This window comes from Primulina tabacum, chromosome 15 (assembly GCF_025594145.1).
Source record: "Primulina tabacum isolate GXHZ01 chromosome 15, ASM2559414v2, whole genome shotgun sequence".
NCBI classification, from domain to species: domain Eukaryota; kingdom Viridiplantae; phylum Streptophyta; class Magnoliopsida; order Lamiales; family Gesneriaceae; genus Primulina; species Primulina tabacum.
Window position 1 is genome coordinate 6,721,353 of NC_134564.1, and position 16,056 is coordinate 6,737,408.

General features: G+C 36.9%; 1 protein-coding gene across 1 annotated transcript; it reads left to right on the plus strand.

The window, feature by feature from the left end:
* The first annotated feature begins 14,331 nt into the window (after positions 1-14,331).
* On the plus strand, positions 14,332-15,797 carry LOC142526930 (expansin-like A1). Its single transcript, XM_075631596.1, has 5 exons — positions 14,332-14,572; positions 14,658-14,767; positions 14,864-15,042; positions 15,162-15,297; positions 15,391-15,797. Exons 1-5 carry the CDS (start codon positions 14,350-14,352, stop codon positions 15,634-15,636), a joined length of 894 nt encoding a protein of 297 aa, XP_075487711.1. The 5' UTR covers positions 14,332-14,349; the 3' UTR covers positions 15,637-15,797.
* The last annotated feature ends 259 nt before the right edge of the window (positions 15,798-16,056 follow it).

A 16,056-nucleotide genomic window follows, 5' to 3' on the forward strand; every position in this document is an offset into this window, starting at 1 on the left:
CAGCAGTCCAGGAATGGGTTGAGCCGAAGAATGCTTATGAGATTCGCAGTTTCCAAGGCCTAGCAGGCTACTACAGGAAATCTATTCAAGGGTTTTCTTCGATAGCAGTGCCACTCACTTCACTGACAAAGAAGAATGCTAAATTCATATGGAATGATGAATGTCAGAAGATTTTCGATACTTTGAAGCAAACTCTTATTTCAGCGCCAGTGTTGGCCATGTCATCAGAGCAAGGAGATTTTGTGCTATACACCGATGCATCTAAGCTCGGTTTAGGCGCAGTATTGATGCAGCATGGTCGGGTCATAGCTTATGCTTCCAGGAAGTTGAAGGTGCATGAGAAGAACTATCCGACTCATGATTTAGAATTAGCCGACGTTGTCTTTGCATTGAAGATTTGGAGACACTACTTGTACGGCGAGAAATGTCAGATATTCACTGATCACAAGAGTCTCAAGTACTTTTTCACCCAGAAAGAGTTGAATATGAGACAAAGACGGTAGTTAGAGTTGGTAAAAGACTACGATTGTGAAATTAGCTACCATCCAGGGAAAGCCAATGTTGTGGCAGATGCCTTGAGCAAAAAAGTTGCAGTCGTAGCCCAACTGTCAGTACAGAGATCTCTTCAGTCAGAGATTCAGAGATTTGGGCTAAAGGTTTATCCTAAGGGCAGAGCTCCTAAGCTGTCTAATTTGACAGTTCAGTCTTCCTTACTATACCGAATCCGGGCAGGACAGTCTTCAGATGAACAGTTATAGAAATGGAGATTGAAGGATGAGGCCAAGGGCAGTGTACTCTACACAGTGTCTGATGGTATCGTGAGATACAGAGGTAGAATGTGGGTGCCTAGTATTGATTCGATCAGAGAGGATATCCTGACAGTGGGACACGCAACTCCGTATTCTATTCACCCGGGTGGTACCAAAATGTACAAGAATTTGCAGATTTTGTATTGGTGGCCAGGTATGAAGAGAGACATCTGTCGGTTTGTGTCTAAATGTCTCACTTGTCAGCAGGTGGAGGCGGAGCATCAGAGGCCAGCAGGGATGCTTAAGCCACTCCCTATCCCCCAGTGGAAATGGGAGAATATCACCATGGACTTCGTTGTCGGATTGCCGAGGTCAGTCAGGGGATCCAATGCTATTTAGGTTATAGCGGATCGAATTACTAAGTCAGCACATTTCTTGCCAGTAAGACGACTTTCTCCATGACGCAGTATGCGGAGCTTTATATCAGGGAGATCGTTCGATTACACGGAATCCCAATATCCATTGTGTTCGATAGGGACCTGAGGTTTACATCGTCTTTTTGGAAGAGTTTGTATGCAGCCATGGGGATGAAGTTGCTTTTCAGTACAGCTTTTCACCCGCAGACAGATGGCCAGTCTGAGCGAGTGATTCAGATTTTGGAGGATCTATTGCGAGCCTGTATGATCGATTTCCATGGGACTTGGGAATCAAAGCTACCTCTAGTGGAGTTTACCTACAACAACAGTTTCCAAGCATCTATTGGTATGGCTCCCAACGAGGCATTGTATGGAAGGAAGTGCAGATCACCAATTCATTGGGATGAGATTGGTGAGAGAGCAGAACTTGGTCCAGAGATAGTTCAGCAGACTGCAGATGTGGTGGTCAAGATTCGAGACAGGATGAAGACCGCCCAGAGTCTTCAAAAGAGTTATGCTGACAAGAGAAGAAGGGATCTTGAGTTTGCCGTAGGTGATCACGTTTTTGTAAGGATATCACCCATGAAAGGTGTTATGAGATTTGGAAAGAGAGGCAAACTGAGTCCGAGGTTTATTGGGCCGTTCGAGATTCTTGACAGAGTTAGGACACTAGCTTATCGCGTAGCCTTACCGCCGAATTTGGCCGGAGTACACAATGTGTTCCACGTCTCGATGTTGAGGAAGTACTTAGCAAATCCTTCGCACATTTTGAGTTTTGAACCGTTGCAGTTTGCTCCAGATTTGTCGTATGAGGAAAGACCTGTCCAAATCCTAGACAGACAGGAGCGGAGACTTCGGAATAAAGTGACCAAGTTGGTCAAAGTCCGGTGGCTGAATCAATCAGTGGAGGAAGCCACTTGGGAGACCGAGACAGATATGAGGAACCGCTATGATAAGGCCAAATCTTGCAAATATTTTAAGGATTTAATTTTATAATATTTGCCCTTATCTAGAATTTTTATCCCTAATTATGTGATTATTTGAATTAATAATTTTAGATTTGAATAAAAGTGAAAAAATGTTTAAATTAAGAGATAAAATAAATTTATTTGATTTCAAAAGAAACAAAATATCAAAAGAAGAAAAAAAATATTTTTATTCCTTGATGATATTGAAATCTTGAAAAATCTATGTAAATCTTGATAAATATCTTATCTATACTTTCTTTACTTGACATGAGCTTAGAGGGAAAGAAAGAAGGAGGCCCATTAAGTAAGGATAAAAGGAGAAAAGGTAGCGTACGTGAGCAGAAAAAGGAGGCGCACAAAACAAAAGAAAAAACCAGCGCGGAAGGGACAGAACAGAGAAGAGAGGAGAGAAGAGAGAAGTGAACAGTAGGGAGGAGATCCATAACAGCAGAGGAGAGAGGCAGAAGAGAGAGGACGGAAGTGCATAACAGAAGACTACACGGAAGACAACACCAGGGAGGAAGAAGAGAAAAGAAACAGGGAGGAAGACAGAGGCAAAAGCTGGATGAATTCCTTATCACACGCCACAAATCACTGAGAATTTCTCTTATTCCTTCTTTATTTTGTTTTCTTATATGAACTTAAATATGACTTTTCACTTCTATTTTGAATTCATGGAATAATTTTCTTTAGGCTAAGACCACAATAGGGCCAAAAAATATTTTGTTTGATATTTGGTTTATTTTCATTATATTATTTTTCTAGATTTTAATTATTGATTGATGTTAGTTTAATTTTTCTTGTAAATAGCCTGATCAACTATTTACATGTTTGTTAATTAATCACGAATCGGAAGATGATTGGTTAAATATAGCAACAAAGACGTCATCAACACATGGTTAAACTGACTATAAATAGGATTCGGTTTCAGTGTGCGGTTTTAGGTGAAAACTGAAATTCCACGAAGATTTAATGCATTTAAATCTAATTAAATTCAATTAGAAATAATTGGACTATTAGATTTAAATAGGCTTATTAACTCGAGAAATCGTTTAATAAATAAATTTGAGGATTTCACCGTGATTGTCAAGAATTAAATAATTAATTGAATTTTAACACGTGTCAACATAGTAGAGTTTGGTACCGTTGTGTGTCTTAGTTATTTATTTGAATTTGAATCCCTCCTCGATATCTGAATCCGTCGTTTTAATTGATATTATTTTATTTAATATTTTAGATTAATAATCCACATATCATCTTTTTATTTATTTTGTCTAGCTTAAGTTAAGTGATAAAAATTCTAGTAATTAAATATTAATCTCTGTGGGATCGATACTTAGACTCATCATCCATTTACTATAACTTGACCTAGTCCGCTTGCTAGATTTATTCTCAACCGAAATCGTCGATCACGCTACCCAGAACTGTTTGGTAAGATTTAATTTTGAGAACGAAAATTATATAAGTGGGGGAGGAACTGTAGAGCCCAAAATCAGTACACGTAAAACACATACATTTATTTAATTGTTAAATCATTTATTTAAATTTAAAATGATTTTTAGTGATGCATGACCTATTTAAATTGTATTATTTTAAATTATGTATGTTTATGTGATGCACGTTAAAATGTTTTCTCGAGTTTCATGTTTAAGGCGATTATTCGATGCGGGATCGAGGAAAAGAGACCGGTGATGATTTTGACAATTTTAAAATGTGGTATTTTATTTTTAGTTAAGATTGAGGCATTTTAAATGAATTATTAATTTTTATCTTTTTAAAGCCTAAATTATTTATTTAGTGATGTTAGAATTTTAAAACTTTTAAAAGTTTAGCAAGTGTACATTTTATTTTAAATTAGAGGATTTTAGTAAAGTGGGTAGTAGTTTACCATTTTGACTAGCTTGTTAATTGGTTGAACATTTAAAATAGCTTGATTAATTATCTAATTAAGCAATTTTCCCCTGATTACTCACTCACACACACATTACACACACTCACACACATTTACACGTTTTACACACACTAAAACAGACAACACACACCTACACACTTCATTATTCAGATTTTTATTTTTTGAGAAGAGAAAACCTAGGGTTCCTCCACCTAAGACCAGCCGCCCCCTCCCTCTATACTTTCTAGCAATTTTTTGTAAGTTTTGTTGCAAGAAAATCGTTGCATGATCGTCCATCAACCCTCGCTTCCTTCCCGCGTCGGAGTCGTCGTTTCGGTAACGTTAAAGATTTAAAGGCACGTATATTCTATTTTTCATGCGTCAATCTTGTCATATTATTTATGTTGATGTTTATTATGCGTAAAATACATGTATGACGTTCATAGTTTTAGCAGAGAATTGGTTGGATCAGTTTTGAAATAATTTTTAGATCTAAATTCTTGTTTTTCACTGTATTTTGAAAACTACGATTTTTTGGTCGAGAATTTGGGAAAACTTTCAACAAATGAAATGTAGAACTTTTTGATACCTTCGATTTGATATAAAATTCGAAATATTTGGACAAAATTGAGTGAGATATGATCATTTTCGTGGGACTGCTCAAACTACGTTTTCTGAAAAATATGTTATTGATGCGTTCTTGAAGTTTTTGGTTGCAGGCTTCGTTGGGAATTGACGAGTGATCGCTGCTGCGTTTAGGTATGTCGTGAATGATGTTGGGATGGTTATTGACGTTTCGTTTTGCGTCGTTAGGCATTTGGGAGATTGAGTAGTCGTCAAAATTGTGTTGTTGTCAAAAGTCGTGTTCACAGGGTTCATTGAGTTGCTCGTGATGCGTCGTTGTTTTGGGACAGTTGAATAGGCTCGGGTCAATGTTATAGTATCCTAGGATGAGTCTCGAGGTGTCGATTCATAGTCCGTACAATCAAGTTAGGGAGATTAAGCCTCTTGTGTATTGAATTTCCGTCGGTTCCCGTCAACAGAGGGCACACAGACCCTGGCACGGGGTCCGTGCCCTTGTTTCTTCTGAAATGTCTTTTTACAGAGTCTACACGGACCCTGATACGGGATCCGTGTCCTCTTTTTTCTTCAAGTATACAGATACAGTACCTACACGGACCTGGACCCGGAGGGGTGCACGGGGTCCGTGTACTCCAGTCTTTGGGAAATATTTTAGGGATCGATTTGGGATTTTATGTCATGGTTAGTACGATGATTAAAAGATGTCAAGTCCCGAGAGAACAAGAATGTCATAAGCTATTTATTCACGTCGGTGGTGAGCTTAAGTATCTATGTCTAAGTTATGCAAATTAAGTATTTAAACCCATGTTATTATGTGCAGCGGCGGCCCCAAGCGAGATCCAACGAATCCCTTAACGCCAAGTAAGTATGTTCGACGTGCAAATGAGAAAATGTTCTATTTTTTAGGTATGCTAAATGTCATGTGACCAAATTTATGAATGGGTTTGGAAGTCGGTGAACGTGGCCGAGGACCTCTCCACCCCGTTAAAGCATGAACGGGTTTAGATCAGGATTGGAAAGCGGTAAAGCATGACCGAGGACCAATCCACCCCTTAAAGCATGAATGGGGATCTCATGTATGTGGTAGTGGATTTTTCATGTCAGCCCAGTACTGTGGTTTAGTCTGATCAGGCGTATTATGTATGGGTCACTTGCATTGAAACATATCTCTACGCAAAATTATGAAGTTATGTATGTTCAAGTATGTACAAGTATGCAAGCATGTGTAAGAAAAGTTTCACGTTATGGCACGCCTATGTATGTATGTATGTTCAAACTCTTAAGTATGCAAGTTCAAGTTTCTAGTATGTACGCTCTATTTTAAAGATGCATGTGATTTTATTACGTATTACTCGTTACTTCCAGTTTATACGTGTTGAGTCTTTAGACTCACTAGACCTGATCGATGCAGGTGAGGATGCTTTTGAGGAGACGAGAGGTGGGGACCAAGGAGCTGGCTTGGACTGAGCAGGAGGCTAGACCCGAGGACCGCCCAGTTTTTAAGAGTTTATGAAATGTTCAAAATACTCTGATTCATGTTACTGATTATGATATTTTAAACGTTTACTTTTGGCAAACTTTATTTTTGAGATCTTTGGTTGCAACTATGTTGAAATGAACAGTTGTTTTCTCGAACTTTGAAGGTTCACGATTAATTTTAAGAAAATTTTTAATTTTTCCGCAAATTTTAAGTAGTTAAAAGTACGATACGTTACAGCGACCCCTCTAACTCAGGAGACAGCATCGCGCACCATGGAGCCTCTCACGTTTTCCCACTTCCAGTTGAGCCAGCAGCGAACCCTCGCCACCAACCCATGGCCCGACCCCTGCCCATCACCCTTGGACCCTGATGGACCAGCTTGGCTCGCACCCAGGCCAACTACAAGCTTTCAGCTTGTTTTCTATTGAATTTTTATCTTGTTTCAGTCACAATTAATTCATATTCTATCATGTATTGGCAGCGTGTTCATTGGGTTCATAACGTTCTTCATATAAACATAAAATCGTGGTGTTTTTGAAAATATATGATCTACCGTAAAAATAATCGAACCCCTTTATTTTTTTCATGCATAATCAATTAAACACACATATTATGATTTGAATGATGTTTTTAAGAGTTTAGAAACGTGCCTTTGCGTTTATAACGCTCGAATAGACGATCGTTGGCTAGGATGCGACGTTGAACGACCGGACGACGAAGAACACAAGCCTTTTTTTTCCTCCTTATTTTCGAAAATTGAAGGTGTGTGTGTGGTGTGTTTTCGGCTGGTATGGAAGTGATTTGTGAGGTTTAAAAGACCTAGGTAGCATATTTATAATTTATTTAACAAGCTAATGGGCTTTGGTTTTGGGCATTGCAAGCTTAAGGGCAATCGAGCCTTCTTTAAATAATTAAATTGGGCCCAATAACCCTTATTTAATTAAAACATAAAATCTTATAAATTAATTTCCCAAAAATAATATTTTTGATCTTTTAAAACTCCATGTTTGCCCAAAACCGACTTTCCGGGAAAAATCGAACTGTGACATTTGTAGGAAAATTAAATCCTTTTTAATCATATTAGGAAGTCTTTCCATTAATTAAAGAAAATACATATTCTTATCTTGGTCGTCCCTGGTCTCATTTCCCCTGCCTATTATCGAATATTCGGGTAAAATCCTTATTTTCATGTAATCATGTCATATTATAATTTAATTATGCAATCATACATTTAAACATATAATAAATAACATGCAAGCATTTAAAAGCAATTAAATAAAATAATTAAGCAATTAAAATAATTTTGCATGCATGTTGTTTACGTAGGTTTGTTTTTTCGGACGTTACAAATGGTGTTGCTAAAAGACGAAACAGAACGCTTAAGGACATGGTCAAGAGTATGATCAGTCATTCTAACTTACTAGAATCACTCTGGGTAGAAGCACTAAAGACCGCATCATATATTGAAACGTCTGCTACGCGTTTTATTAAAAAGTACTAGAATTTTTTTTAAAAAAAACTCTCACATTTTCGGTCATTGCCTATACATATGCATAAAAATACTTTCTGCACTATTTTAAAATAAAACATCCAACTAGTACTTGAACATCCAAATGGAATAGTCAAACATGAAATCGAAAAATGTTTTACCAAACCTAAAAGCAATAAATATTGAAAAGTATAGCACATACTAAACCTCTCAAAAATATCTCAAAAGCATAAATAAACTGTCGTGAAAATCTTTAGCGTAAAATCATAAACATAAATGCGGAAAATAGAAGCGCTGGTCATCGGGTTATGTGCACCGACAGTCTAGCAAATCACCCATCAAGGCCTCCAATATCATAGTTATTAATATCACCTACATCATACACACCTAGTGAGTCTAAAGACTCAACATATCATATCCAAGATAACAAGTAATACGTAATACAGTTCACCTACAACAGTGAAAAATACTTGTACTAAATATATCATTTTCATAATAATTCATAAACTTTAAACTTAAACATTTTCATAAACAAAATCATATAAACATATTCATATTCATATCCATATTCGTATCCATATTCATATTCATGTTCGTGTTTGTTGAATTCAGATCGTGATTGTGACTCGTATTCTTGATCGTATTGGGCGATGGATCCATCTACATAAAACCACAGTACTAGGTGACGGGGGACACCAGCAACACTCTCACCGGTCAACTGGGCCCTGGCCAACGTATTAACATATTCGTATTCGTATCTGTATCCAAGGAAACACGATCGTCGGGCTCCCACTGGGACCATAACCCTCACGATATTTTCAACATATCACATATTTAGTCACAATCCCTTCACGTCCTTCAACATGTCGTATTTCCATCACTTAATAAAAACATGCATATAATATCATTTTATTTTGAAACCAAGCATGCAACATATCTTTTAAATGTCCAATTTAAACCTTAATAATTCATGAACGTTTAAAAATCATATTTCAACATATAAAAATTCATAAACATGTAAAATAATCATATTAACATATAAAACAGCAATTAGAGCACTGCCATGACGTTTACTAATTTTTCAGTGTAAAAAGACTGTTTTACCCCTGGACGTGACATTTATCGTTTTTGAATTTTTCATGATTTCTTTGACTCTAACATATCCCAAATAATTATTTAAGCTTAATTTAAAATTCTCATAGTTTTATTTAGCTTAAAAACTAGGCTTTTTAATTAATTCATAATTAGACGTTTTGAAGGCGTTTTAATTCCGAAAAATTCAAACTTTAATATAAAATTCATAAATTCAAAATTTAGACTTTTTATATTATTTTAGCCCTCATGAACCACGACTTGACCCCCGTGAGCCATTTTTCAATTTAAATTAGCAATTAAAACCCTAACTTGACCCTTAATAGTTAGCACCGATCCATGACTCGAATCCCTCGAGCCACCCTCGAGCCAAGATGAACCAAAACCTGACCAACACCCTTAAGCACCCCACTGGACCCTAGGAGCTCACGGAAACTGCCCCTAGCCTCAAAACCAAACCACACCAACCCTCACCTGAAGTGGCCGAGAAACCCATGTGGTGAAGGACTCACGTTTGCACTCCTAGGACTCTAGCCCACGACTTGGCTCCCAAACCAGCCTCTCCAGCACTCACCTAAGACCATTATGACTCGCCATAGCCCAAACCCTGAGCCACAGACCGAGCCTCTGCTACCTGCGCAATTCTGCAAACCTGTGCGTGCCTCATGCATCTCTCGGGTATGCAAGGACTCTTCCCAGCCTACTTAGCTCGAGTCCTAGCATGACTAGGACTCTAGCCCTGACTACACCACGAACTTGGCTAGCCCCTGGACCCAGCCAACGCCCAGCCGAGCCATCATGGACAAAGACCGAACCCTTATCTTCCCATGACAGCAACACGCTTTACAAGCTTGTTGTTTCGTGATTTCCAGCGTGTGTAGTGTGATCTTAGGACTCTAAAAATCGTGTAAAACCATACTTGAACATGTCCTAGTCATGGCAGCCTTCTTAACACAATTAAAACATGAATTTGGAATCAAATCATCCAAGTTTTGAACACATGTACAGGAAATTCCGAAAATAATTATCATGGCCTTGATTTTTCATTCAAAACATGCAATAAATCATAATATGGTGTGATGATATTTGAAGGGAAGGATTATGCGTGCCTTTATGTTTTAAACGCACGATTATTCGTTGACGATTTGCGAAGAACGGGGCAAGACCTTGGCTTGAACTTTCCCTTGCAAATTCTCGATTCTTTCTTCACAAAAATATTGAAGGTTTGTGCCGTGTGATTGAAGGATTTTGGGGTGCCAAATTCTGAAAAGTGGCGTGCACTTTGTGTAGGGTTTTGGGGTGATTAACTTATATTATATACTAATTAAATCCCTAAGTAAGGCTTAGGCCTAATAAGCTAACACTTTAGGCCCATTAGTCTTAATTAGAATTTAATTAAAATATTAAAATAGTTTTGGTAAAAAATAAGTTTGTGAATTTAATAGCCGGGTTGCCAAAAAGTTCGTATTTTTGTTGAAAAACCAACACCGATAAAATTTACGTCCCGGCGTATAAAATCACCTCAACACTCCTTATTTTCAAAAATATGAAAAACCATCAATCATATTTTAAACAATTAAAAATAAGTATTTAATAAAAACATTTTACGTTTTTCCGCCCTCGGTCCCTGTTTTTCGATCGTGACTTGAATAATCCTTAAAAATACAGTTTTATGCACAATGATAATAAAATCCTATTTAACATATAATCATGTATGTCACATAATCAATTAAGCAATTAAATCGATAAATTACTTATTTTTCATATTTCTTAGATTTGCATGTAGTTAGGTTACGTTGTCTTATTTTTGGACCTTACATATTTCCTTAACAGGGTTCCAACTAAGACAGCGACCAAAACCCCTTATGAACATTGGACAGGTAAAAAGCCTTGTCTTAAGCATCTGAACATTTGGGGATGTCCAGCTGAGGCAATGCTTCCCAAGCCTAATGAAAATAAACTGGACTCACGGACGATTAGCTGTTATTTTATTGGATACTCTGAAAGATCCAGGTGGTACAAGTTTTATGATCTCACGAGTAAGTCGATTTTTGAGTCAGGAAATGCCCGGTTCTTTGATGATGTTGAGTTTGCGGGGGAGATAAAGTCAGAGATATTGTCTTTGAAGAGAATATGTAAATATTCCCACAGGTGTCTTGGACATTGATCAGGATCATATTCCTCACTTTGACCAAGACACAATACACGAAGAAAATATTAGAGATCCTCCCATTCTAGATGAACAAACTCAAGCACCTCCAGAACCTATGCCATTAAGGAGATCCACTGGAGAGCGGAGAAATGCAGTGACATATGATTACATTGTATTTCTTCAAGAACTTGAGGCAGATATTGGACTGATGGAGGATGATCCAATTAACTTCCGTCCATGAAATATAATGACGTATGAGATCTTGTCCTATTGCCTAAAGGTATAAAGCTCATTGGTTGCAAATGGATATTTAAAACCAAGAGGATTCGAAAGGAAATGTGGAAAGATATAAGTCTCGTTTTGTAGCTAAAGGCGTTACACAGAAAGACGGCATTGATTATAAAGAGACTTTCTCTCCAGTTTCTTCGAAAGACTCTTTAAGGATTATAATGGCTTTGGGGCACATTTCGATCTTGAGCTTCATCAGATAGATGTAAATACTGCGTTTCTAAATTGTGACATTGATGAAACAATTTATATGGTGCAACCAAAAAACTTTACGTCCAAAGACAAATAATATAGTTTGCAAATTAAAGAAATCCGTATATGGGCTCAAGCAGACATCTCAACAATGGTATTTCAAATTTCATCAAGTGATCGTCTCGTTTGATTTTGAGATGAATTTGATCAATGATTGTGTGTACCATAAATTCAGTGGGAGTAAGTATATTTTTGTAATTTTATATGTTGATGACATTCTGCTCACTAGTAACAATATAGATTTGTTGCATGACACCAAGTGATTTCTAGCTAAGAAATTTGAGATGAGAGATCTTGGTGATGCATCTTTTGTACTGGGTATTCAGATACATCGGGATTGTTCTCGAGGAATTCTTGGATTATCTCATAAAGGCTATATCGAGAAAGTTCTTAAGCGATATGGGATGCAAGATTGTAAAACAACGGATACCCTGTGGCTAAGGTAGACAAATTTAGTCTCAAACAATGCCCAAAGAATGATTTTGAGGAAAACAAAATGCAGAAGATTCCCTATGCATCTGCAGTTTAGAGTCTGAAGTATGCTCAGGTTTGTACACGTCCAGATATTGCATACGTGACAGGAATGTTGGGATGATATTTAAGTAATCCAAGAGTTGAACATTGGAAAGCAGTCAAAATGGTTTTACAGTACCTACAGAGAACAAAAGATTACATGCTTATCTATCAGAGGTTGGATTAGCTTGAGATCATTGGGTAAAATGACTCTGATTTTGATGGATGCCAAGACAATATGAAATCTACGTCGGGCTACATCTATCTACTTGCTGGAGGTGTCATTTCCTGGAAGAGTGCTAAACAATAACTTATTGCCTCTTCCACCATGACAGCTGAGTTTGTAGCGTGTTATGACGAATCCAATCATGGAATATGGCTGCAAAATTTTGTCACGAGACTACGCATTGTTTACGGCATTTAAAGACCACTAAGATTACATTGTGACAGTAAATCAGTAGTTATGTATTCCAATAACAGGAGCTAGACGAAGTCAAAACACGTTGACATCAAGTTTCTTATTGTTAAAGAGAATTCATGGTGGAAAGTTGTCTATTGAGCATATCGGTACAAACTCCATGGTTACGGATCAGTTTACTAAAGGACTACCACCCAAGCAGTTTCATGAACACACTGCTAGTTTGAGTGTTATGTCAATTGAGGAAATTTGATTTTAGTTGGAGTTTTTTATTTTAAATGATTTTCAGTTGTAGACGTTTTCAGTTATAGTCATGTAAATTTATTTTCTACAGAAATAAATTTCAAGTTAAGTCACACTCTGATTATGGTTTAAAATTTGATCTCAATAAGGTTAAAGGAGGACCAGTTGGAAATAGGCATGTTACGGTCACATTGCATGAAATTTTCAAGCTACACATCCACTTCATGATCCATGTCATTCAGTTGTGTTGTCATATGTTAACATTGATGGGTTCAGTTACCTTGAGTGTAACAAAGACTGCTTTGATCCTATGTTGATGTGATTGATGGACCAGATTGGTTATAAATACATTTCGAAATGACAACATTTTTGAGCTTATAAAGTTATTTTCACAAACATAATTATTAAGTTGCACATATAGCCCAAGTGCGAGATTGTTGGATCAATTTTATTTATATGGGCTTATATGTGAATAATTATGTGTTGTAAGTTGTCTATTAAGTTAAAGCCCAAAATTAAGGTTATGAACTAAGGGTTTTGGGTTATTGGGCTTTAATGTATCAAATAGGTTGTGGGTCTTTAATGTGTAGAGCAATAAGTGTAATTTCTGTTTTTATGATTTGTTAGAACAGAAATATCAGAAGATAATTATAAATATTATCTATGTATATAGTTCATGGTCCCCAGATCTCGTGTTATCACGTTCTCTATTCTCTTCCCTATTAAGAAAATACTTTAGAAGAAAAAACTAAAGGTTTTTCTCAAGGAAAGAGCGCGTAGATCTGGAAGATCAAGGTACGTTCTAAAGAATTCAGAATATGGCTTCAGGTACGCTTCCGCTTAAATTTTCCAGTCAAATTCTTAATGATTTAGCATGATGGATTATGCGGTTTATGGGTTTTTCCCAACATCATCTTGCCTCGCTAGCCACTACCTATGATCATTGCGTCCACCAAGCCAAAGTCGCCTTCTTTTTCGATGATCAAGCCCTTAAGTGTAAGCAATCCAAGAATCCTCTATAATAAATCGTAGTCCTAAATATTTCGCACCTCTCTATAAATATTTTAAATTGTTACATTTGCTTAAAGAAATATATGCGTATGAATCTAAAATGCCCGCTATTTATAGGCATGATTGATGGCATTATAAAAAAAATCCAAAATTCTCACATATCAGAAACGAATATTAAAAAAAAAAGATGGGATTATCTATATTCAGATAAAATTATGACCAGATTATGCATATCGAAATCTGCACACAAACATGAAATAAAGAAGAGATTGTAATAAAAATCTCATCTAACATTAATAGTAGTTTAATTAATTTAATCCCTAAAAAACACCCTTTCAACAGCTAAGTCAATTATTTTACCTATATATAAGACTTTGACACCTTTCACGCACTTCGTTTTTAAGGACAATTACTCAAAACCAGCTGGTTGAGATATATAATATATCCCTCAAAAAATTTTATATATATATATATATATGTGTGTGTGTGAAACATAATTGTAGTTGTCATGAAACATAATTGTTTGTTTGGATTTACACACTTATTTTAACAAAATGTATTATAAATGCATTCACATACACAAAATCATACCCCGACCCACAATTTAATGAACAAATAACGCATTCACATACCAAAAGTCCCTTCATGTTGACCAAATCGGTCATGCAACTTCTGTAAATTTCATCTTCATATACCATTTCTTTTTCCCATTAACAATCGAAGCCGTGTACACGCATTTGCCTCTCTTTCCTTCTCGAAATTTAATCAATTTCCCCCCTCGTATGTGTATATATATATTAACAGTATGTATAAATTATTGAAATCTGTGACTTGTACTTCTCCAGTCAAGATCATCATCGTCGTCATACCGCTCGCATTCTCGATAAATTCCATCACCCTCAAAAATTTAATGGATATGTTTTCCCTCTACTTTGTAATCTTCCATCTTGCCTCCCTCGCCACTGCTTGTGATCGCTGCGTCCACCAAGCCAAAGTCGCCTTCTTTTCCGATGATCAAGCCCTTAAGTGTAAGCAATCCAAGAATCCTCTATAATATATCGAGCCCAGATGAGATTTGAAACAATAAATATGTGAATTTTAACTAATGTGCAGCTGGGGCTTGTGGGTATGGTTCCGTGGCGGTAGGATTGAACGATGGCCGGCTGGCGGCGGCGGCCCCCGCGGTGTACAACCGAGGAGTTGGTTGCGGTGCATGCTTTCAGGTCATGATTATATATTTACACGTCTTTTAAATAATATTGTGATAGAATGATTTCGGTCATCTGCTATAAATATGGAGTTGTCGATTAAAATTGCAGATGAGATGCACAAATGGAAGCATATGTAGTAAAGATGGGACAGTTGTATTATTGAGTGACAAAAATGTCGATAATGGGACAGATTTCGTGGTGAGCACCAAAGCTTTCTCGTCTATGGCAAAAAAGGGCAAAGAGCGGGACATTTTTAAACTCGGAGTCCTCCCTGTACTATACAAGAGGTATTACATAATTAGCAAAATGTATTCCATGTTCTGTCGTGTTAGTAATATCCGATGTCATATCAACATATAATTTTACGAATGGATATAATCGATCTGAATGATTGTCATGTCTATAGGGTACCATGTGACTACGCAAAGAACAAGAATTTAAGTGTTCGGGTTCAAGAAATAAGCCAGAAGCCGAATTACCTAGCCATTTCTTTCTTGTACCAAGGTGGTCAAACAGAAATCGTGGCACTAGACGCGGCTCAGGTATATACATCCATCCATCCATCCATAAAACTTTTTATATTCAAAATATTATAATTTGGTAAAGATTGTAACAGCTGATTTGATATTGGTTAGGTTGGGTCGCCAAATTGGAATTTCATGAGTAGGAACTACGGGGCTGTTTGGGACACGAGCCGGGTCCCTGCCGGGCCTCTGCAGTTGAGGTTTGTAGTGACTTCTGGGTTCGACGGGAAATGGTATTGGGCCAAGAATGTGCTGCCTGCTGACTGGAAAATTGGTGCGATTTATGATTCGGGCCTACAAATTAATGATACTGCCAAACAAGATTGTTCTCCATGTGACTACGACACCTGGAAATGACAATTTAAGCCTCTCTCTAACGACGACAATATAAACATAGTTTTCACCTATTTTGTCCAACATGTCAATAGCTACGGGTGTGTGTAATAAAGAGATGCGCACACAAAAATATGCGTGTAAAAATAAAATCGTCGCTTTATTATTGCAAGTATTTTCTTCGAGTGACGAGTGGACATTGAGAGGACACCCATTGTGGGTGTTTTCGAAGATTTGATTCGAGAAAAAATTTGATCTACGCGAAGAAAATAGAATCGAAAGACATCAATCATAAATTCATTCGAAATATATATTAGGTTGCAATAAGATAAATTGATTTGAAACAAGAGTGTCTTATTTAAATTCATTTGAATTGTTTCGGAAACAAATTTGGGTAATTTCAAATTCACTCATTTAATTCAGATATGTTTTGTTATTAACAAT